Here is a 22,535-nt window from a genome sequence, read left to right on the forward strand (position 1 = left end):
ACAAGGCTTGATCGGCTTCTAGTTTGGCCAAGAGATGCTGAATGCCTAGCTGATGTTTAGCCATGCCCTTATAAGGCTGTTTACTACAGCACCACAGAAATGGCTGACTCAAAACCTATGGGTTGGGCTGAAAAATGGGCCACCTCTTTGTATCTGGTTTGGGTGTAAGCACAGAACCAGGTATTTGAGCACAGTAGCTGGGCTTTTCATCTTTTACTTTATCATTGGTTGAATACTGTTACCCGGAGCCCATCCCCTCTGATATCAACTGAAGGGTTAGGCTCAGATATTAGAGTTCCTTGTCAACATCAGGCCGGTCTTATGACTTGCTCATAAGGTGGAGGTGACTTCTATTATAGTAGAGGTCCCTGTCTCTTGCATATTGGCCATGGTACACAATAATTGCATGATTATTGGGCATTTGCAAGTCTTTGGCATTCAACTTCTGGAGAGAACACACCCCATGTGCTATTGTCCTAGCAAGTAGATGGAAATTTCCAGCTCATTGCTTAGATATAAAATGTGGCCTATGTACAGGAGTAGGGGGAATTGCATGATTTAAATTGTTTCCATTAACTCTATGCAGCCTATTAAGTGCAAAAGACACCAGGCAACATACCTGTAATTTCAGGCCCACTGCAAGTGAAGGAATTGAAACCTGCAGGCACGGAGATATAAGGAGCCCCAATCTATCTACACATGATATTGTTTGTTTGTGTCAGTGTTATGGAAATGCAGAATACCCTGATTATGCCTCTTTGGAGTACTCTAATATACATCGTACTGTGCCATTTCTCTGCTGTAGCATTTTCAGCATTCCGCTTCTTGACAGCAGCAACTCTGCCAGAAATGTGTGATTTTATCTACTCCAAATAATACGTTTTAACAGCCAGACCCGCAGAGACAGCACAGTAAGGGGAAGAATACTTTAAAAGAACCTTGGATTTCTTCAAATTATACCCTGGATATCGAATTCAACTGGTACATGTAAATTACGCAGTAAAGGACCACTTTTAACATGCACAAAGGAACACAAAACAGCCTATCAATATGGCTAACAACACAATCTTTTTTGCTGCCAATAACAGGAGCAAACAGACTGGGAAGCCGGCACCAGCTTGGATAACCAAGGCTGCAGAATAACTGGTAAATGACCTCCAATTTACAGAACCCGCAAACGTATCATTCATGCCCAGGAAGGTGAACTGGGCGAGGATGTAGAAGAGGGATTCCCTGGGAGCAGTCAGACTTGGCTTGCACAGAGAGGAGGACAGACATCACTTAGTTTGATCCCCAAATGGAATGGAATTTTGCTGCCACTGGGGTCAGACGGCATTCCTTAGAAGCCTAGCAGAGAGTGCAGGTTTTTTTCAGTCAAAATGACTGAGCAAATTATTGTAATGCAGAAGCCTCGGAGGACTCTCTCTGAGCTTGTAATGGCTTTGGTATGTGCTTTGTAGTTCCCACAGCTTATATCTCTTTTGCCGGTTAAGTAGATATTTTTCTTTTATGCAGTTGTCATGCAATGCCAGTGTTTTTGACGAGGTCTGTGGAGCTAAATGTTGCTTTATTAGTCAAACGCAAAATTCAATTTGGGCTAGGAACGTGCCTGGTGGTGGTTGGCCGAAGCAGTCGAGAGGTGGGAATGTGTTAACCTTTGCTTATGACTCAGTAAAAGACATGAAATGGGTCAAGCATGTTTTTAATCAAGTCCCAATAAAATGGAACATTTTTATATGATACTTCTATGGTGGTCTGGTGAATGTGCATCCATTGGAATAAGACAATGTGTTAACCTAACCCACAAAAATAAGGATTGGAAGCCAATACACACAAATATATGTTAATCCACAAATCATTTCTACTGCATATTAACATATGAGCTATCAAAGTGGGTGTTACCTTGCACAGTTGCTGTGTCGGGCACAAGTGCAATGTGTATTTTGGTCCTTTTCCCCCCAGACAGTTTAAATTTAGTCAGATGAAGCCTGTGCGCCTTTACTTTCCAAATACCACAGGTTTTTAATTGGTTGGAGATCAGAGCTTTGACTGGGGCATTGCAGGACATTCACCCTTTTGTTCTTCAGACACTCAATGTTCCAGTGGCCTTGTGTGCAGGATCATTGTTCTGCTGAAAGATGAACTTTCTACTAAGATTCAGGATTTTAGAAGCCTGAAACAGGTTGCCAGAAGGATTTCACTGCGTTTGCACCATCCACTCTCTATATTTAAGCAAGATGGTGAAAAGCAGCCCCACCAACATGATGCTACCGCCAACATACAAGGACCTGAATCAGTCTGCTATAAAACGAAGGCTTAATGAAGGACATTCCCAAAATATGCAAACGTCTTTAAATGATCTTTGGGGTCTTAAAATAAAAATATTATGGCAAACAGGGGGCCCTGATTACATTTTGGACCTCAAACAGGTACTTGTAATGAGACAGTCATGCAGCCATTGTCCCATTGTGATATAAAGACACAGGGGGGGGGGGTGCCATGTGAGGCCCCCTGGGGGAGTCAGAAATGGAGTACTCCATTCCACGGATACATTTTTACATCAGTGGAGGCCAAAAGGTAAATTGTGATCTACCAGCAGATCTTTGGTTGGAAACTCGAGAGGAGAACTGTCCTCTAAGTTCCATTTCCTGTTTATCTGTGTTACTCTGAACATATTCACAATGGATTTAACTAAAGCAATGAAGATTTGCTCCGTTTCCATCATAATTTGATAGACCCAGTAAACTCTCTTGCAATTGTAGATCCTAATGTTAGCAGCACCCATAGTAGACCCCCACATTGGTCTGATGGTCTGGACCCCTGCCTTTTATTCCAATACTCCATACAGAGAGATGCCATAATTACAAGCCAGCATATACTGTATATATTCCCCTCTCCCGAGCACAATTAACCAGTAAAAATTCTTAGGTATAGTTAATATAACCTCTGTCAAGAAGAGTTCTATGGCTGCTCCCAACCCCAAGTATAACCACAAGTATTACTGTAACTATAACCAGAGGGAAAGGGCTGTGTGCACAATAAGCTATGCCCTCATTCTTTAAGGGAGACATAAATGCAAGATCAACACTAACTCATAAATATGGTATATTTTTCCTTTTTTCAGAGGTTTTGTAAACAGCACAGGGGATTGCAGTCAGGTCTTATCTTTAGTTCCAGTCAACTAGCAACCCTGAAAAAGGAGGCATCCTCATCAGAGCAGCGGATCCTTGCTGCTGAACCTAATCAATCCCTGCTATACTGTGACTGCGCCGTGTAACAAAGCTAAAATAGATTTACAAATGGGGTTTAGGGGATAAGCTCCTCCACAGGATTACATATCGATTCATTAAAAAAAAAAAAAAAATAAGAAAAAGCTTATCATGTAATAAGCCAAAAATGGCAATAAAAAAAAAAAAACCTATGCAAAAATCCTTCTAGAAGAACATTCTCACAAATGACAGGACTGAATGGAGATGAAGAGTCGGGGGGAATAATCAGGCATGGGCAGCCTGCAGTCCTCCAGCTGTTGTACTGAGATACTCAACATGTACATATAAGGGTCATTTACAAAGGGCAATGTAGCGTGCAAAGTGCAAAAATGGGCAATGCCACCCTGCTTTCCACCTTAGATAAATCGCTGCAGGTGGCTGCCACTATAAATACCGTGGTGTCTGTGTTTATCCGCACTGTATTTATATGGGGGGAGGCTTCCCTCCCCCACCTGTCCTGTAACTTACGTTATTCAACAATACGGCAGGTGGTAAGGGATGGTTTGTAGCCACTGATGCTGTACAAGGCAGAAATGCTCTTTGTGCATGATCACTATGAGATGTACCCTTGCACTGCTTAGTGTCCTTGCACTTCTGTTTCCTATGGCCTTTGGCGGACAGGCAGACGAGGGCTCAGGGAACTGTAGAAAAACTGCAGCTGGGGGCCCCAGGTAAGATGGACAGGTTTACTGTATGTAACATTTATAGTGCAGATGGGAGAAACCAACTTTAGCAAGAAGCAACAGGTTATAAATATGAATACAGCACACGCTGACCTCCAAGGATTGCCATTTGATTGGATTCCAAAGAAAACTTATGTGGGTCCAGTGATTTAATTCCAAATTTCACACCTCACCTGACACCCAAGCATGCTTGACAAAGGGGTTCCACCGCAAAACGTTGCATGCCACAATAAATCAGCAAGGGCCCACCTGCCATCATTTACCTTGAGTGCCAGTGAATTTCGTTCTTCCATATCCAGTGATGTAATTACCATACAGAAGACCGGGACAACCACAGGGGACCTGAACCGCGAGGTCTGCTCTACATTAATCCCAATAATGTTGCTCGTTTGCAGCAGGCTGGAGACCCAGCAAGGAGCAAATACATATGCCAGACCCACCCAAACGAGCGTATCTCTTCCCAATATGCCCACCTTGAGGTGGGCGATATCGAACTGATCTGATCATGGGCCCTAGGGCCCAACAATCGTATTATAATGCAGGTGTATGGGCGGTCGGAGTGCAGGACCGCATCAATGAACAGATGCAGTCAGTGATCCAACTAGCCCTGCATGATCTTTCGGCCAGATATCGATCAGGGAAGCCCATCGCAGGGCCTCATACACAGAACAACAAGCCGCCGACTCGATCTGACGGCAGCTTTTATCTGCCCGTATATGGCCACCACACCACTGCATGGACCATTGACATCTGAAGGGATTCCAATACAATAATATCCCTTACTAAGATGAATTCCAGCCACAGCCAGAGAGAGGAACCTTTGGAGCTTTGAGTGAGAGAACCAAGTGTATGTACGCAAAGTGACTTTTTAGAGAAAAGTGTCACTGTAGTGCGGTTTCACGTTTGGAATCAACGTCGCATTTTCCCTAATTTTTCATTTCTACCTGGAGGGAAGCCGGCGGCAGCAGCAGCTGCAAAGGCATTAAAGCATAAAAGGCAGGAATGTAATGTTACAGGATAAGAGGGATACACTCTTCTCCTTATCACTTTTGTGCTAAATTGGACAGAAAGCCTTTTCTATTTGGAACCAACTGTTTGTCTGTTCATGAGTTCAGCTCTTCAGCACCAGCACTTTATCTTTTTAACAGTATGTGCATTGGTGAGGCTGTGTGTAAGCCAACGAGCATAGGGAAATGTAAGCACATAGCAGACACCCAGCTCCAGCAACCATGGCAGTCGCATTGTATGTGGGCACTGTCTACTAACTGTCTTTATCTCCAATAAGAAGGGCCTGACCTGCCACAAGTCACGACGGCTGGATGTGTCACGCGTTGCTTGGTGCTAGAAGAAACAAACAGGGGAGCCGAGCCATCCACCGCTTTTATGGGAATATCAGGGCCAATGAAGAGGATCTCCTTTTTTTGTCTGTCTGAATGATGTGCTGCTTTTGTACCTCTGCTCTATTATATAAACATGTTTAGTGTGGAGCACAACTGCCATTGGCTTAACCAGGCTTAACCAGGGGCGAAGGTAACAACAATACCTGATGCCAATGTTATAAATAAAAGAGAGCAGACCTAGCAGGGTCAGTATAATCTTTGTCCAGCCAAAATATGTGACAACCCCAACAGATAGAGGCCAACTCCCAGCATCCCCACCTTCTGTCAGATCATCCCTGTGGTGTTTAATATATAGCCTATGGGGGACCTCCTAGAACCTATTTGGAGTCAATTGGTGGACTTTGAAAAATCAAAGTTTTTTTGGGGGAAACTTTGATTCGAATTCGATCGAATGCGCCATTACTTGGAATTTTACGATTCGATTTTGGCCGAATATGGACCTATTCGATCGAAAACGGACCTATTCGACCAAAAAAAACCCTTAATTTCAGTTGGTCTTTTTAAATTCGAATTTTGAAGTTTTTCAATTCAACCCTTGATAAATATGCCCCCAAATAAACCCAATAGGCTGGTTGTGCCTCCAATAAGGATTAATTATATCTTAGTTGGGATCAAATACAAGGTACTGTTTTATTATTACAGAGAAAAAGGAAATCATTTTTTAAAAATGTGATTATTCGGATAAAATGGAGTCTATAGGAGATGGCGTTTCCATAATTCTGAGCTTTCTGGATAACATGTTTCCGGATAACGGATCCCATACCTTTAATTAGAAATAATGTAGAGATCATAGATTGGGCATTTAGTGCGAGGCAGGCAGATTTGCATACTATGTTACTAGTTTAGTAGGGAGTATATTAGTGATAATGAATGTTTAATGACATCGTAGTGGATTGAAAATAATGTAGCAGTCACCTGTCAAAACACTGCCCTTAGGACCCTTACTAACACCTACACCAATGAATAGTATACAGAAGAGATATGCGGAGTAATTTATTTTAAGAACATATACAGAGGATTATTTATAAAAGGGATTACTGCTTGTGTATCCAATAATCAAAGGACAATCTAGAATGGCAGGTTTATGAATGTACATTGTCTTTAGAATGGGGCTGGGAGAAGACGGACAGTACTGACAGAAAGAATACAAAATTCCCTTTAATCCAACTTCCTTCTGAAAACAGGCCTTTTGTTGCCGAGAAATTGCAAACCAATTCCATTTTGTTCTTGCTAAGTTTAAATGTGGTCGGCAGGCTGATGGATATCAAAGGCCATATACATTCTGTTACATTTCACTCTACTTAAGCTTGCCACCGAAATCTCTAGACTAATTACAATTGATTTAATATGGATCCAGGTGCCTTATCAGGTGAAGAAAGAAATTAACATAGCCAGTAAAAGGGTTAAGGGGTCAGTAGGAACCTGCGGACATCTCTGAACTACGACGCAGGGCTTTTAAATAAAGTAAGAAGTGAGAATAATCTTAAGAATAAGTAAGCTTTGATTCTCATTAACTCATTCCTTGCCATTCATCTGCAGGACACAACAACTGAGACAGAAACAGAGAATCCATCACTGCATGGGGAGGGGGTGTAGAAAAAAGCACAGACGTAAAGGAAGGAATGGGTAGGATTGGTCCACCAACTATATATATATATATATATATATATATATATATATATATATGTTAACCCCTGGGTGGCATTTAACCTAGCCTAGCTGATAAGTCACTGTTTTCGGGCAAGACCAGTATTAAATATTTACTGGCAATAAAAAAGGGAAAATATACATGAGCGCATTCAGTTGGGCTTATGTAAAACAGGTGCATAAAGAATATCTGAAATTCCAAAAATAAATGTATATATTCTAGCATAAAAGGACACCATGCCCCAATTCCTTTAAGGCTCACAATTAATGCAACCCTTTCCTCCCCTTGTTACATTTAAATGTGGTTGATCTTGAGATCCCTCTGCTTTTCAGAGTATCTGTGCACCCCCCACTACAGAAAACCCACATAAGCCTAACTGAACGAGCTCATGTAAAAAAGAGGGGTCTATTTTCAATTGATAAATCTTAAAAATGCAAAAAAAACCCCCCCAAATTCTAATTTGCTGTGATTTTCTCAAAGAGCAGCAGCAAGAGCTAGTGAACTAGGACTGAATGGGTGGGTGTTTATGTAGATAAAAGATGCCTGCCACGAGTGAACAGATAAGCAAACACTGCATTCAAATAAGAGCTTCCGCTTCAAAGAAACGTACTAGATTGAAATTAATGGTATATCTATTCAAGTGTATAAGAATATATTTTTTTTTTGTCACTGGTCCTTTAGGTCAGAGACACACGTGGAGATTCAATCGCCTGTCGACAAATCGCCTCTTCTTCGGGTGTCTAATCTCCCCGCCAGTTAGTCGGCGGGTGGCATTCGGATCGCTTTGTTTTCCGAAGTTGCCTTACAAGGAAACTTCAGACGGAGCGCTCCGAGTGCCATCCCGTCGGCAATTTCGATACTAGCCGGTGGGACGGCATAGTGGGGAGATTAGTCGCCAAAGAAGAGTCGATTTGTTACTGGTCGACTTAACCCCCACGAATCTCCACGTGTGTCTCTGCCTTTAAGTAACAGCCATCTTGACAAAAAATGATCTCATTAGCAATATATTAGGTACAACACAAGTTAAGTTGCTGTCTACAAACCCGAATGATGTAACTGTAATGTACACACAAATAGCTGGCATCATTTATATGTGTATTCAGCAGTTTAGTGCTGGTGCTTTTAGGGCTCTTACTGACGAGCGGTTGAAGCTGCACTCCCCTGCGTTCCGTTTTTCTGCGTTTTTCAGCCGCAGGGGAGCACAGGATTAGACGCATTAAGTTCTTTTCAATGGGGCTGTACTCACACAGGGGCGTGTAGGCGCCGAACGCAGGTTGAGACGCAACATGCTGAATTTTTCCTGCGTTCGGTGCCTACACGCGCCTGTGTGAGTACAGCCCCATTGAAAAGAACTTAATGCGTCTATTCCTGCGCTCCCCTGCGGCTGAACGCAGAAAAACGGTAAGCAGGGGAGCGCAGCTTCAACCGCTCGTCAGTAAGAGCCCTTAAGCACAAGTGCTAATATACCATAGTTACAGGCCTCTTATATAATACTTTAGTAGACAATATGGGTTTTAATATTGTTTCTCTTTTTCCCTTATTCTGCATGTCAGGTTAGGTTTTATTGATTACGCCCAAGTGATGGTTACCCTCACCAGCACGACTGTATTTGTCTTTCTTGCCTCAAAGCAAAGCTAAAGTTTATAATTGTCCAGCGTCTAACAAAGCTCTAAACAAATTACAATTGATTGAATATGGATCAGCTACCTTATCAGGTGAGGAAAGAAATGACCAAAGATAGCCTGGGAGGTCAATAAGTAGCAGCTGACACATTTAAACTATTAGATGGTATTTGGGGCTCGGGTATACAAAACACACTGCATCTATAATACACTTTGTCTTTCATATGATGATTAAGCTATTACAATTATATAACCAAGATCTTTAAAAAAGAATCATTAGGCATTATCATAATTAAATTCATTGAAAGCTGAATATGTCAGAATGGCATCAACCTGGAGATGAACAGAACTTCCTAGCAAGATGGCCCAACTAGTCAAGGGGCTTTTTTTTTTCCTTGTTTTATTAGAAAATATCACCGTGACCCTAAGCAAATACATTTTTAATTATCAACTTCATCTAAATTGGTGTTTGTGCTCCAAGTTGAAGTGCCTTACAAGCCTTACCTTCTATTGCTAACATCGCTCGGAGCTCTCGGTTGAGTAGTTCAAATCGCCTCTCTAGGTCATGTTCTTTTTCCCTATAGGCAAGTGGAGGAAAAACAAAGTTCATCAATATGCTAATTACTAAATCATTAAACACTTAAAAGGAACCTTTAGCTTCAATTGATTTAGAGAACTCATAACTGACTTTTCTCTGAAACATTAAGCTACTGCAAACAACTGATACACAAATCAAGAAATCGGCCTTCAACCAGAGCTTCCAACAACTGTAAAGCTTTTTCCATTTGTGCCCATAGTAGTCTGACATACACAGTAAGAACTGCTAGTTCACATGCGCAAAGAACCTATATTTATCATTCTATTTAACTTTTCTCCTCATGTTTTGATGTTTCAAAACAAAATCTGCATTGACAGATATTAGCACTAGCCCACTCTTCAACCATTCATGATGAAGTAAATATACAACAGAATACAGTTTTTTTCTCTTTATGAACTACTGCTAACCAGACAGCTCTCTGCAAACTTTTTCAATCACTATTACCCATATTACTTTTACTGAGTAAAAGGAAAACGACCTGTGTATGAGTATTAATCATCAAATGCATAGTACAAAGAGTAAGTGGTATTTATTCCATATTGAGAAGCCAGTATTTTATTTACACATATTTGTGCCCTTCAACGTTGTCTTTTGTATCGAAAATGATCACAGACGCATGGGCAACTTAATAACGGTCGTTTTATTTTTATTTGTTTTTTTACTTATTTGACCTTTTTAGCCCAAAAATCGTATATTAGAGTAATAACAACTCTAAACCATGAAAATTTCTATATTTATTTAGTGTAAAAAGAACGAATAACTAATACAAAACTTTGCCATCTAAAAGCTGGCCAGATCATGTAGAAGCCAACAGGAGCTGTACTTACTTTGAGGTTTTAAGGATTTTTTTTCACATGTAAGCATACGAAAATTCTTACAAGAACTAGAACTTCAAGATTTTTGTTGCCGTATCCATTCCACACTTTTATTTGTTAGAATTTTTTATATTGATTTTTTTTACTAAATATGGAGACATTTGTGCTTTTTTAAAATGTGGGTTTAGTCAAGGTTTAAAAACACAAAAACTAAAATTACACACATCGAATTTTGATAAACAAGGCTCTAAAAAAAGAAATTATAATAATAAAAAAATAATGCATCATTTTTCTATTTTCTAATTTATGGCCACCTTAAACTGGCTTGAAAATAAGCTCTAGAACAGGGGCAATAAATCAATGCCTTCAGCTGCTGTACCTGTGATAAAGAACAGAAGTGCAACGCTATTGTGGTATTGCTGGGCTGTAGTAAAGTCAAATAAATGGGGACTAACAAGAGTGTACTCACAAAAGAGAAAGCTGGTTCATCCTTCGGATTAGGGCATTTTTCTTGTTCACAAGCATAAACCACTCCTGCATCATCACTTCTTCTTCTTCTGCATTCCGTCCTGTAAAACACCACCTTGGTTAGGTAACATTAACAATACTGTCATTAGCATTGCATATTTCTTATGAAAAAGCAAAACGTATGTTGTCAGTATATTTAATTTGATGCAACTCAAGGTAGAACTCCCACTGGCAACAGGTGAGGATCCATTTCATTAAACCCTTTATATTGAAAATATTCCCACATTTGGAACCAACACAGCCTTGTTCTGAGACAGAAGGTCCTAAACAGGAGGCAAAGATCCACCCTGTCATCAGCCTCAACATATAATACACTGCTTCCATATTTTCTGACTTAAACCTATTATTTTGAATCGAATAAAAACACATAAAAATAAAGATAGTGCATACAAGTAATTTTCGAAGATAGAATGGTTAAATATGGGTATGTAAAGTATATTCCTTTATTTGTTGTTTTTCAGGGTATAATAGTCTACGCTGGGTTTAAAATCAAAGGGTAGATTGAATTTTTTGAGACCCCCTTGCTGGAAGCGGGAGAGGTCATCATAATATATACAGTATGTTGATGTATTGTTGTTTTAGACAATGTACATAGAATTCAAATGCAAAGCATATATAAAGTACTATGGGACTATAAAAGCATGATACTAAGGACAAAGTGCAGGAGTGATGTCATGTGACTGGGGTTAGTGGGGAAACAGTACCAGTTTATATTGGAACAGATCCTTTTGGATTAATATGGGGTAGAGAATACAGTTTGGTATAGTATTAGAAGCAAGAGAAGACTGGGATCATACTGGAGATACTCATGGAAGGGATAAGGGCACCAGGGTTTGTTAATAACAATTACAACAGATCTACAGCAGGAAACATAACGATGTGACTGCTTTTTTTGGAATGTTCTGGCTGCTTTAATAGCGGTTTTGGAATGAAATTATGACCTACAAATTCTCACCACAGGCTCCTGTAGGACTGGCATCAAATACTTAGGAAAGCGCTTGTTGATATGGTCCTTAACCGTTGTGATTAAGCCTGAAATAGTCCATCTCAAGGTGGGAATATGGGGGGAAAGATCCTCTCATTTGGAAATCTCGCCAAACGATCTTTCAGTGTACGGACAAGCTTTGGTCATAAAGGCCACAAATTCGTCCAACATGTTCATGTTCCACCAGTGCTCCATGTGGACTTATATAGCTTGTCCTCGGCAAAAGTAACAAACATTTTGTGTTTTTAAACTGTGTAAAATGTTGTGTACAATAAGTGGCCTACTGTTGTTTTATTTTACTCTTCCTGATGCCACATTTGATCTCATTATATATTACACCACTTCAGACCTTGCAGAATCTATTAATGCCAATGGGAAAAATGTAATTCCACACAAGGTTGACACTTTTTGTCTGCTCATATGTTTCGAGCCAATAAAATCACCTTCTGAGAAGCGATTCACTTCAGTATGCTGCAGTATATTGGACTATTGAATGGGAAAAATGTAAGCATCAAAAAGGTTCAGGGAGAAGTCACTCCTGAATAAAATCATGTTAAAAATGCGATGGATGAACACTGTATTTTCCCATAGAATTTTCAAATGCCAGATTTGTTGCTAAAAACCAATAAAAACCAATACACAACTTTCTAAATACTCCATTTTTTTTTACATGTCAGCACCTGGTGTAAAATACAGGCTATGCCAATATGATAAATAGGCCCCTTAAGGTGGTGGCAGACAAGATTACTGGGGGAGAGTAGTCGCCCAGTGACAAATCACCTCTTCTTTGGGCTAATCTCCGCTAAATTCCTTCTCACCGACTAGAATGTAAATCGCCGGCATGATGGCACTCGGAACGATTCGTTTTCCGAAGTCGCCTGAAAACTGCCTCACAAGGATACTTCGGAAAGACAAAGCGATCTGAGTGCCATCCTGCCTGTGATTTACATTCCAGCTGATGGGAAGGCATATAGGGGAGATTAGTCGCCCAAAGAAGAGTGGCGACTAATCTCCCCCACTGTAGCCTCTTCTGCCACCACCGTTAATGTAAATTCCTTATTTATAATTTAGCTAGTTGAATGAAAAATGGTTTACTGGGGGGGAAAAACCATTATGAAACATATGCAATATGATGGAATTCAATTCATATATTTTAGATTCTTTTTATGTGCAGAACCAAAATGCACACATTTATGTATAGTGCCAGGCAACAATATGAAACCACATTTAAAGGTGATATAAGCAGGCAGATTGGTAAACCTATGAAATTAATCAAATTATTTTATAAGAATTATAAGAATTCAGGTGAGTATAAGCTGTAGGTGAGTAAATTTGTGGAAGGGATAGTTAAACAGGTTCTTTATGAACGATCATTTAAGAGAACAGATATGAAATGGAACAGAAGGAACACTGCACCCAGCATTGAATGTTTTTACTATGCCAAAATGCGAAATGGTAGAGTCTTCCCACCGCTGAGCAGATGTTTTACCCACTGTGGAAGCCACCTGCCAACCAGAGGCTACTGTAAAACCTAAAACCTTCAGAAACTGCAGAATTGACAAAAAAAGTACAGTTCTGCTTCACAAGGTTTCCTTACAGTATGGGGAGGGGAACGTGGACTTTCTTGGAAGCTTTTGCTAGAGCTGTGGTCTCTAAGGGAAACCCCTCTCACAAAAACACAAAGTCATTATTTCAGGAAAATAATGGGAAAACTAACAATAAGGAACAGTATTGTATTATATAGAAAAGAACTGTTTAATAATATTAGAATAAATTTATCAGCCTTAGGAAATGCTTTGCTGGTCCATTACACCAGAGTTAATGACAAAAAAAAAGACAATGGCTGGATATTCAGTGTTCTATATATCTAACATTGCACACAAAGATGTTTCTATATTATCTAAATCTTCACCTTCATCTTTGTATCATCTGTGTCATCTTACTGCGCTGAAATGTAATATACATTTTATTTTTCAATTATTTTCCTTCTTGCCTTAGGACTCCAAACACTGGCTGGGCTAAAATTCATGAAAACCAGAAAGATAATGGTTTGTCAATAACTAATAACAGATAAGAAAGAAGCTCTCTATACTACACAAAGAGATCTCTTCCCTGCACAATGTGTGACTTAACAAGCTATTTCCTTATACTTAGCCCATAGCCTAATCAAAATAATTTATCTGCTTCCCAATAAAAATTCTTAAGACTCCCTAAATGAAGGTCCAGGTGCATCTGGTCAGAAGAGTATTTCATTATTTGGCTGACAGAGGACCCAGCAACTGTCATATACAATTTAGTATGTTTTATTTATAAAGTGGTAAAGTAAAACACACACCTCAAAATCTCTGGGAAAATATAAACTGCTCAATACAAGTAACAAAAAAACAGAGTAATATACCTTTTATATCACATTGTTGTGCCAAGCAATAAACTAATCTTAAATCTCCTCCTTTAAAAAAATATCTCAAGCGAATTCCATCAATGAAATTATACTTGAAAGGGGACCCGTCACCCAAAAAAAATATTCAAAATCCTATTTTATCACATTAGTCACGCAAAATGAACTTTAATTACACTATATAAATTATTTGAATATTTTTTCCATCAGTCTGGGATTTCAAAATTATAGCAATCAGGCAGCAGCCGTTTTGTGGACACTGTTATTAAGGCAAGTCTTGTATCATCTCAGAATTTTGTTTGTGCACCAGAATGGGGGACCTGATGTCCATCCCCATGTCCTGGTCACACAGTTATATGGTAAAGAGAACTGGGGGAATGTGTGGGGAGCAGTGACATCTAAGAAGTGCTGAATGGAAAGTGAAAGTAATTGTCTGCCCCGCCTCTATGCCCAGGGCATAGAGGAGGGGCAGACAATATTTGATTGACAGCTGAGATTTTTAAATGAGTTTACAACAGCTATGAATGCTTAAATAAAAAATAGAAATTGGATTTCATGTTTAATTTGAAAAGGACTTTTATTATACAGATTTTTGTGTCTGGGTGACAGGTCCACTTGAATATTCCTGGTAATTTCATTTTTTTTTTTTTTTATCCCATGCAGTCTCCAGCCTTTTCAGGAGTCAAGTGACATCTCAAAGAGACTTGAATATTTGGGTTTTATTATATTATTTACATTTGAACAAAATATCTCATTATCAAAATTAGAACATACAATTCCCATTTATTTCTATGGCATTTTGATAGACCTGAGTTGGGAAGAAGAAATCGATTGAAGTTCTTATATCACAGATCTGGAAAACTAGTATTCGGGATCGCAAAAAAAAAAAAAAAAATCGAATCTTATGACATAGATCAGCAAATGGGGAAACCCTAATAGCCTTAACACAAATCTCTGACCTTAGTCTTTGATAAATGTGACACTAAAGGGCAGATTTATCAAGGGTTGAAATAAAAATTTTAATTTAGAATTTTAATTTTCACTTTTTTTATGGCCAAAACTGTCAAATTCGACTAGGGAATTATTAAAATTCGATTTGAGTTTTTTTTAAAAATAAAATCGAATTAAATTTTTGAAATTCATCATACACTGGACCTTTCAGAAATCAAATTTGACTATTCGTCACCTAAATCCTGGGATCAATTTGGATTCGAGTTTGCGGGTTGATCTAATTCACCTGAAATTAAAAAAATGTTTAAAAAATTTGATTGGTCGGGTTATGGGAGTCTTTAAAAAACTCCCATGAACTCAAAATTCAACCCTTGATAAATCTGCCCCTAAATGTTGGTTGGCGCTAAGCAAACACAGTTACAGTGTTACACTAATGTAGTGAGCTTAAAGGACCAGCTAGTGTAGAATGGAACCCCCCCCCCCACAAAGACATATTAAACATTTAAATAGCTAAGTCTTTATTAGGAAATAACTTACCGAAACTCCGCCTGCGCTCATCTTCAGAAAAGGCGATCCGGCCATCCATCTTGCGGCGCTCAAATTCTCCTCCCAGCTTTCCTTATAGGGGATAGCCAGGGAGGAGAAATCGATCGCTGCACGATGGATTGTCGCCCTGTTGCCTTTTCTGCAGAGGCGCGCAAGTGGAGTTTCGGTAAGTTATTTCTTAATAAAGACTTAGCGATTTAAATGTTTAATATGTCTTTGTGTTGTTTTTTTTTTCATTTTACACTAGCGAATTTTTTAATAAAAAAAATGGATGTTACTGATCCTTTAAATAAACAATTTCAAAATCAGCGGCGTAACTACAAAACAGCAGATGTGACAGTTGCAAGAGAGACTGGGGCACAAGGGATCTGCTGTATTTTACTACTCCTCTTAATCCACTCAGGCCTAGATTTACAAACCGGGCGCCCCTAGGCTGCCTCCGCTTGTGGCCCCCTTCCCTGCTCACTTCTCCCTTGCTTGACAAAGGGGTTTGCCCAGAAACGTTGCACCGCACTCTGCAATAAACACTTGAGGTGTTGCATAAGTCTTGTGTGCCATTGGATTTCTTTGTTTGCAAGGTCTATTGGGAGGTGGCCGGAGCTCCACCAGTGAGCACCAGGCATCTCTGTCTAGCCTACAAGACAGGGTGTGTGAGGACCAAAACTTTCTGTATTTTGTGTCCCCCTCAAGGCCACAGACTGGTGCAATCACACAATCCCTTTGGTTGGCTGATGAGAATTATTGTGACAAAAAGCAAAAAATGTGCCTGAGCTAAAAAACGTCAAATAGGACTTACATGCAGGTTATACACGGTGGCTTTTTCTGTCAAAATGTGACTTTATAACATTTTCTTGTTATTAAAGGGCAACTTCCTAACTGCAATGTCATCCATGTCTGCCCCTCTCACCGCACTCAACCACGCCTGGTATGGAGTCTGCGAGTCATTCATATTAACCAGAATATTGGCATTTGGTACTTTAAAATGTGACATTTGTGCATATTTAAAAATACACATTTTTGAAAGACACCATTGTTCGCATAAATACATCCTCTAGAAATGAATCCCTGGACAAGCCTGTATATGAGACGTGTAAGCAGTTATGACGCCTACTGAGAAGCAGCTGAATCTGGTTTAACATGTTTTGTTCTTTCGGGTGGAAGGAACATATCTGTCAGATCCCCACACCTGGTACTAAATTTATAAACCTACTTTGCAATATTTCATCTCATTTCCTATACGGAAAAGTGTGCAAAAATGATCTTTGTAGTGATCATGTTCTCTGTTGGAGGGCAGTGGCAGTCAAAATGCCCATTTGCTATTAGCCTTAGAGGCAGAACCGGGCCAGACCAGCCAGGTGCGCTTGTGAATCGGTGCACGGAAGCCCAAATTGGCATGCACGGAAGCACATAAAAACCGGGGAGAGAGGAGATTGGACATGGGTAGGCAACAGAACAGGTGCCCCCCCCCAGCTTTGCGCCCTAGGCACGTGCCTACTCTGCCCACCCCTAGTTCTGGCCCTGCTTAGAGGCCCATTTATTAAAGGTTGAATTTTAGTGGTATTAGAGCTTTTAGAAACCACACTTAACTCTGTTTCTCTCATGCCACGAATGCCATGAAAGTTATTAAAAGATCCAAATATAAAAAGCGCAAATGAAAAGAAAATGCTTAAAAATCCGAAAAACATATGAATATCTCTACAATCCCTAAAAAAAAAAAAAAAAAAAGTTGAGCTTTTTGTAAAAATAAATTCGAAAACCTTTAAAAGTCTGAATAAGATCAGCACAGCCCCCATTGACTGCTATAGGCTCTAGATTGTTCCTGGCGTGGTTTTGTTTGAGAGGTTTTTTTTTGGTTTTTACACTTAAGAAATATCCTTTTTTTGAGAAAATATACAATTTGTGGGGGGAAAAAAGCAAATCTGAATTTTAGTAAATCAGCCCCTTAGTGGGTTATTTATCAAAGGTTGATATTTAAGAGTTTTTTATACCTTGAATGAACTCACAACTCAAATGGTTTCTTATTTAATAAAAAAGCTTGAATGGAAAAAACTTGAATCAGCGAGTTCGGGGTTAACAACCTGAAAACTCGAAACTGATCGAATCTTCGTCAAAACCCTACAAAACAAAAAAACCGCAAACACCACAAATGCTATTAACATCTTCAAATGGTTCAAGGGACCTCTGCCATTGACTCCCACATGACCTTGACAGGTTTTAGCTGGAGTATTTTCAGATTCAAGCTATTGCCAGGGTCGGGGTATAATAAATCTCAAAAAATTCTAAGTTTTGATAAAAAAAAACCCTAAAATTTTTCATGGGAAACACAACATGATCCTTAATAAATCAGCCCCTTAGTGTGTTTTGTCACTGATAGCAATACCAGTCCCTTTCTAATCGCATAGTAAACTTTTTAAAGGGCCACTATACCTTCAATTGTATTTTCTCTCTGTATTTATCTAAAGTAACTATAAAGAATTATTTATTAGGAAGACTTCCTATCCTTTTCCTCACTCAGTTTGTAGTTTTAAAGGAGAATTCAACCCTAACGTTAAAAAAACCCTACCCTACATAGACCCCCCTACTCCCTCCAGCCTAAGTGTTACTCCGGCAAATGCCCCTAACGTTTTACTTACCCCTCGGTGCAGATTCAGGCATCGGAGTTCACGGACGCCATCTTCAGCCGCTTCGGTAAACTTCAGAATGAGACTGGCGATTTGGCAATGTTTGTGAGTTTTGGTGCATGCGCAGTTGTCACCAGTCTCATTCCGAAGATTACCGAAGCGGCTGAAGATGGCGTCCGTGAACTCCGATGCCTGAATCTGCACAGAGGGGTAAGTTAAACGTTAGGGGCATTGCCCGGGGTAACACTTAGGCTGGGGGGAGGAGGGAGGGGGGTCTATGGGGGGTAGGGTTTTTTTTAACGTTAGGGTTGAATTCTCCTTTAAGATGGCCATACTTTGGTCGAACCCATACGATATCCACTTTTGTTCTGCTGGTTTGGACTTACAGCAAGAAGTGAAGAGAAGATCTGGATCCCCTCAATTCCTTACCTTCGATACATCATACAATGGCTGAGATGGTGCATTATCAGATTAAATTTTCAAGCCTGCCGAATGACAAACCTTAAAGCATAAATATTGTTTTGGCAGTGAGCCCTGCATACACATATTGCAAATCATATGTACTTTGGTTTTATACATATTTATTGTTATGGTCATCTTCAGTCTTGCCTCAATTGCTATTGTCGCTGTCTGTTTGGCCATAACATATCCGTCTGCATGGCCTCCTGCTGTGTCATATTGCTGTCATAAGGAATTGGCCAAAGAAATAGAGCACAAATCCTTAGTCTAAAAAATATAAATTACCCTGTTTCTCTTCCTTTAACTTGCTGGGGAAAAAAAAAACTTTTTAGGGCATACATAAAGGTAGATTATTCCACAAGCTGAAAACTGGCAGTATCATAAACTCTATGTACTAAAGATCGAAATTAGATAAAAGCAATATTTCCTTTGTTATATTTTGTTAATAGGAAAACGTTTCATTTTTTTTTCATTTACGTCTGAAATATAGTAATGTTTTTAGCAGGCTGCCAATTAGGCAACCATTTGACTTTGAACTGACTAAATGAAAAACAAAAAACATATGGTTTGGGTTTGTGCTGGAGATGTATCTAGCAGGAAAGGGGAAAATAAGTTTTATATATAATTATTCAGATTAATAATTTAGAAATATAACTATGGGAGGCAGATATTTCACATTAGATGACATTAAGGGGGTTATTTATCAAAGTCTGAATTTATCTCAATATTTTCTGCTACAAACGCCGATCAAATCCACTAGGGGTTTTTACGCTTATTTATTATTATATTTTCCCGAAAATGTGCGTTTTTTGCGTTAAAAAAATCAAGATTTTTTCGGATCTTTTCATCCAATTTTCACGAATTTCAAGATTTTTTCGGAATTTTCACCTGAAAACTCAGAAAACTTCAGGATATTGCAAGAAACCCAGTGCACATCAAAAAATCATTGGCACTTCTCCCCTTGACTTATATGCAACCTCGACCGGTCTGAGATGCCGGATTTTCAGATTCGGACTTTTCTATCCTCTGCGTTTAATAAATTCCAAATATTCGTGATTTTTTAAAGGTCTGATTTTATAAATAAAAAAATCATGAATTTTTTCGGGATTTTTGCATTCGGAGTTTAGTAAATAACCCCCTTAGAGTCAATAAGGGGACGTTTTCACTACAGAATACAGAAAATGTAAGCATTTTCTAACAAATTTGAAGCATCACAAATTGATCCTGACTTTTCAAATCGGCTAAACAACCTTTCAGCCTTCTGTGGAGCAAAGAATAAAATATAAGTGCCTGGGATCGCAGTTTTTTCCCCTCAATTCTTTCCTCTACCCATTTGTTATTTAATCCAATACTAGTAATCCAATTTGTCCATCAGGCTTTTAAAGGGCTGAAACTTCAGCAGCTTAGACATTTACTAAAAGTATAATATATTTTTTATTGTACATGAATAAGGAATGTTTAATTTCCCCCTCCAAATACCGCGCACTTTTGTGGAAGAAGGATGGAAAAAAATAACTGGAAGAAAAAAAAACAAGATGAACATTGTTCGCATTGATTAAGTAACAGCTCATTAAAGAACTGTCAGTGGCTCACTTTGAATATGCATGAAGCACATAATCAGATCTGGTACCGTCACTAGAGGAGAATATGGTAAGTACAAAGGATTGATTTAATTACTTGGAGTAGGCTGTAGTGCTAAAGGAGGCTTGTTACTGAAAAATAAAAGGAGGGCTGTTTTCTAGTCGTTAATAAAATGGGCATGGGGAGAAGAAGAGAAAAGGAGAGGGTGGAAAAGCAGTTTTAGCCCAACCACTGAATGTGTAAAGAAAGGATTAGGAGTTTAGAGCTGGACATTCAGAATACAAGTTAACATTATTGCAGCGGACGCCTACAAAAGTTTTAACTTTTATAACAGTTTTGAGATTGATATATTTTTTTTTTTGTAACATACTTGAAGCTTTTACATTTAACAATAAGACATAAAGGGAATACGATAAAAACAGGAAAAGGAAGTAACAGGTGGAAGGTAAAAGTGGAGGCCTATTTATCAAAGGTCGGTTTTAGAAACGACGACTAAACGCACTAACTCTAAAACTACGAATGACATGAAATGTATTACAAGATCAGAATAAAACATGGGCATGGGGAGAAGGAGAGAAAAGGAGAGGGCGGAAGAGCAGTTTTAGCCCAACCACTGAACGTGTAAAGAAACGATTAGGAATTTTGTCACTGAGTTTAGAGCTGGACATTCGGAATACAATATATTGCAGCTTTTAACTTATATAACACTTTTGAGATAGATACTGCTAAAATGTTAGCTTTTCGGGACAATTATTTGCAAAAAAAAAAAAAAATGAAAACCTCTAAAAAGTCCGAATTGATTTAAAGGAAAAGAAACATCAAAAAAACAATTGTTTTAAAGTAATAAAAATATAATGCAGTATTTGCTTCAGAAACACTACTACAGTTTATATAAATAAGCTGCTGTGTAGCAATGGGGGCAGCCATTCAAAGGAGAAAAGGCTCAGGTTACACAGCAGATAAGCTCTGTAGAACATAATGGTGTTATCTGTTATCCACTATTTAACCTGTGCCATATAGACTTTTTTCAGTTTCCGCCATTGCTACACAGCAGCTTGTTTATATGAACTATAGTAGTGTTTCTGAAGCAAACACATCAGTTTTATCAATGCAGGGCAACAGTACATGATATTTTTATTACTTTAAAACACTTTAATTTTTTGGTGTTACTGTTCCTTTAAAATGCTCTAATAGAATCAGAGCAGCTCCCATAGACTTCTATAGGACCATGACAACTTTAACCCAGCAACGTTTTGTAATAGCGGTTTTCGTGGTTTTTACACTTAATAAATCTTGAATTTTTAGAATTATTTTTTTTAAAAAAAGAAAAACCACACATATTTAGAGATTCGGTATAGTTTTAGGTATGTATGGCTTTAGGTATTTATTATTTTCACAAAGAAGCCTCCTGTGAAAAATATAATATATTAACATTGGTATAAAAGTCACACAGCAAAATCAGTTTAGGGTCACTCAAAAAAAATGTTTTCCACAAATAAATCTTTAGTCAAGGGCCAGTTTACACTGCCAGGCCCCTCAGCAGTCCCAGGGTCTGTTACACCTCGAAGTTATAACTCTGTCTGTTTAACATTCTCCCACATGAAAGCAGATACATTTTACAACAGGACTTGAAACCTGTGATGGTTAAAGAGGTGGGATAATTAAAAATCAGTCGTCTAGAATCACAGAGTTTTCTTGATTGCAAATGACAGCAGAAATCATCCCGTCGTCTATCAATTTGATAACAAAATGAACCCAATTAGTAAAGATTTGATGAAAAGCAGAAGGCACATCTGAAAAGGAAACTCAACACCTTTCAAACGGTTTTGCTTAGCTCATCTGACCACAAGGAACAGTCCAATCATCAGCTCCTATGAATAAGATGAATTATTTTAATTTTTCTTTTTTTAATGAGAACAACAAATTGCACATTGCTGGAGTGTAGTAAAAATGCGTGTGTTGTTTTCTGTCTCTCTGGCGCCATTTGCTATATTACTTTTAGAATCCCGCCAGACTTTTGTTCTTTTATATGACATACAGGACATTCATCGCTGATTCAACTGCACGTTGCAGACATGACTGTAGATACAGGAGAGCTATTAAAATGGGGAACAGGCTAAATAAAGCACAAGCCCAGAACGTAACAGGACAATCTGAAATACCATATGGAATATTTGCGTTTATACATCTGCTGAGTAATAAAATGCTTTATCACCAACAGAATGATAAAGAGACAGTTTAATTTATGATTTCCGTACGTCTATGGAAATCACATCATATTTAAAAAAAGGAATGTGACCTAATTAAAAAAAAGATTAGAGTCCAATAACTTCTAGGGGGTTATTTACTAAACTCAGAATGCAAAAATCCCCCCCCAAAAAATTGTGATTTTTATAGAACCACGATTTTTTCGGAATTTAGTAAACCCAGA

The 22,535-nt window shown here is 38.7% G+C and overlaps 1 protein-coding gene across 8 annotated transcripts in view; it reads right to left on the bottom strand.

Annotated features, from left to right (window-relative positions):
• Positions 1–22,535, bottom strand: part of ehbp1.L (EH domain binding protein 1 L homeolog) — a 294,730-nt gene that overhangs the window by 9,563 nt on the left and 262,632 nt on the right. For all 8 annotated transcript variants that reach the window (XM_041562642.1, XM_041562641.1, XM_018262832.2 and 5 more), the window contains 2 exons: positions 10,505–10,604; positions 9,127–9,200 (listed from right to left, as the gene is read on the bottom strand). In XM_041562642.1, coding sequence (XP_041418576.1) covers positions 9,127–9,200; positions 10,505–10,604 — 174 coding nt within the window. The remainder of the gene's footprint in view (positions 1–9,126; positions 9,201–10,504; positions 10,605–22,535) is intronic.

The sequence above is a fragment of the Xenopus laevis genome, chromosome 5L, assembly GCF_017654675.1.
Source record: "Xenopus laevis strain J_2021 chromosome 5L, Xenopus_laevis_v10.1, whole genome shotgun sequence".
In the NCBI taxonomy this organism is placed as follows: Eukaryota; Metazoa; Chordata; class Amphibia; order Anura; family Pipidae; genus Xenopus; species Xenopus laevis.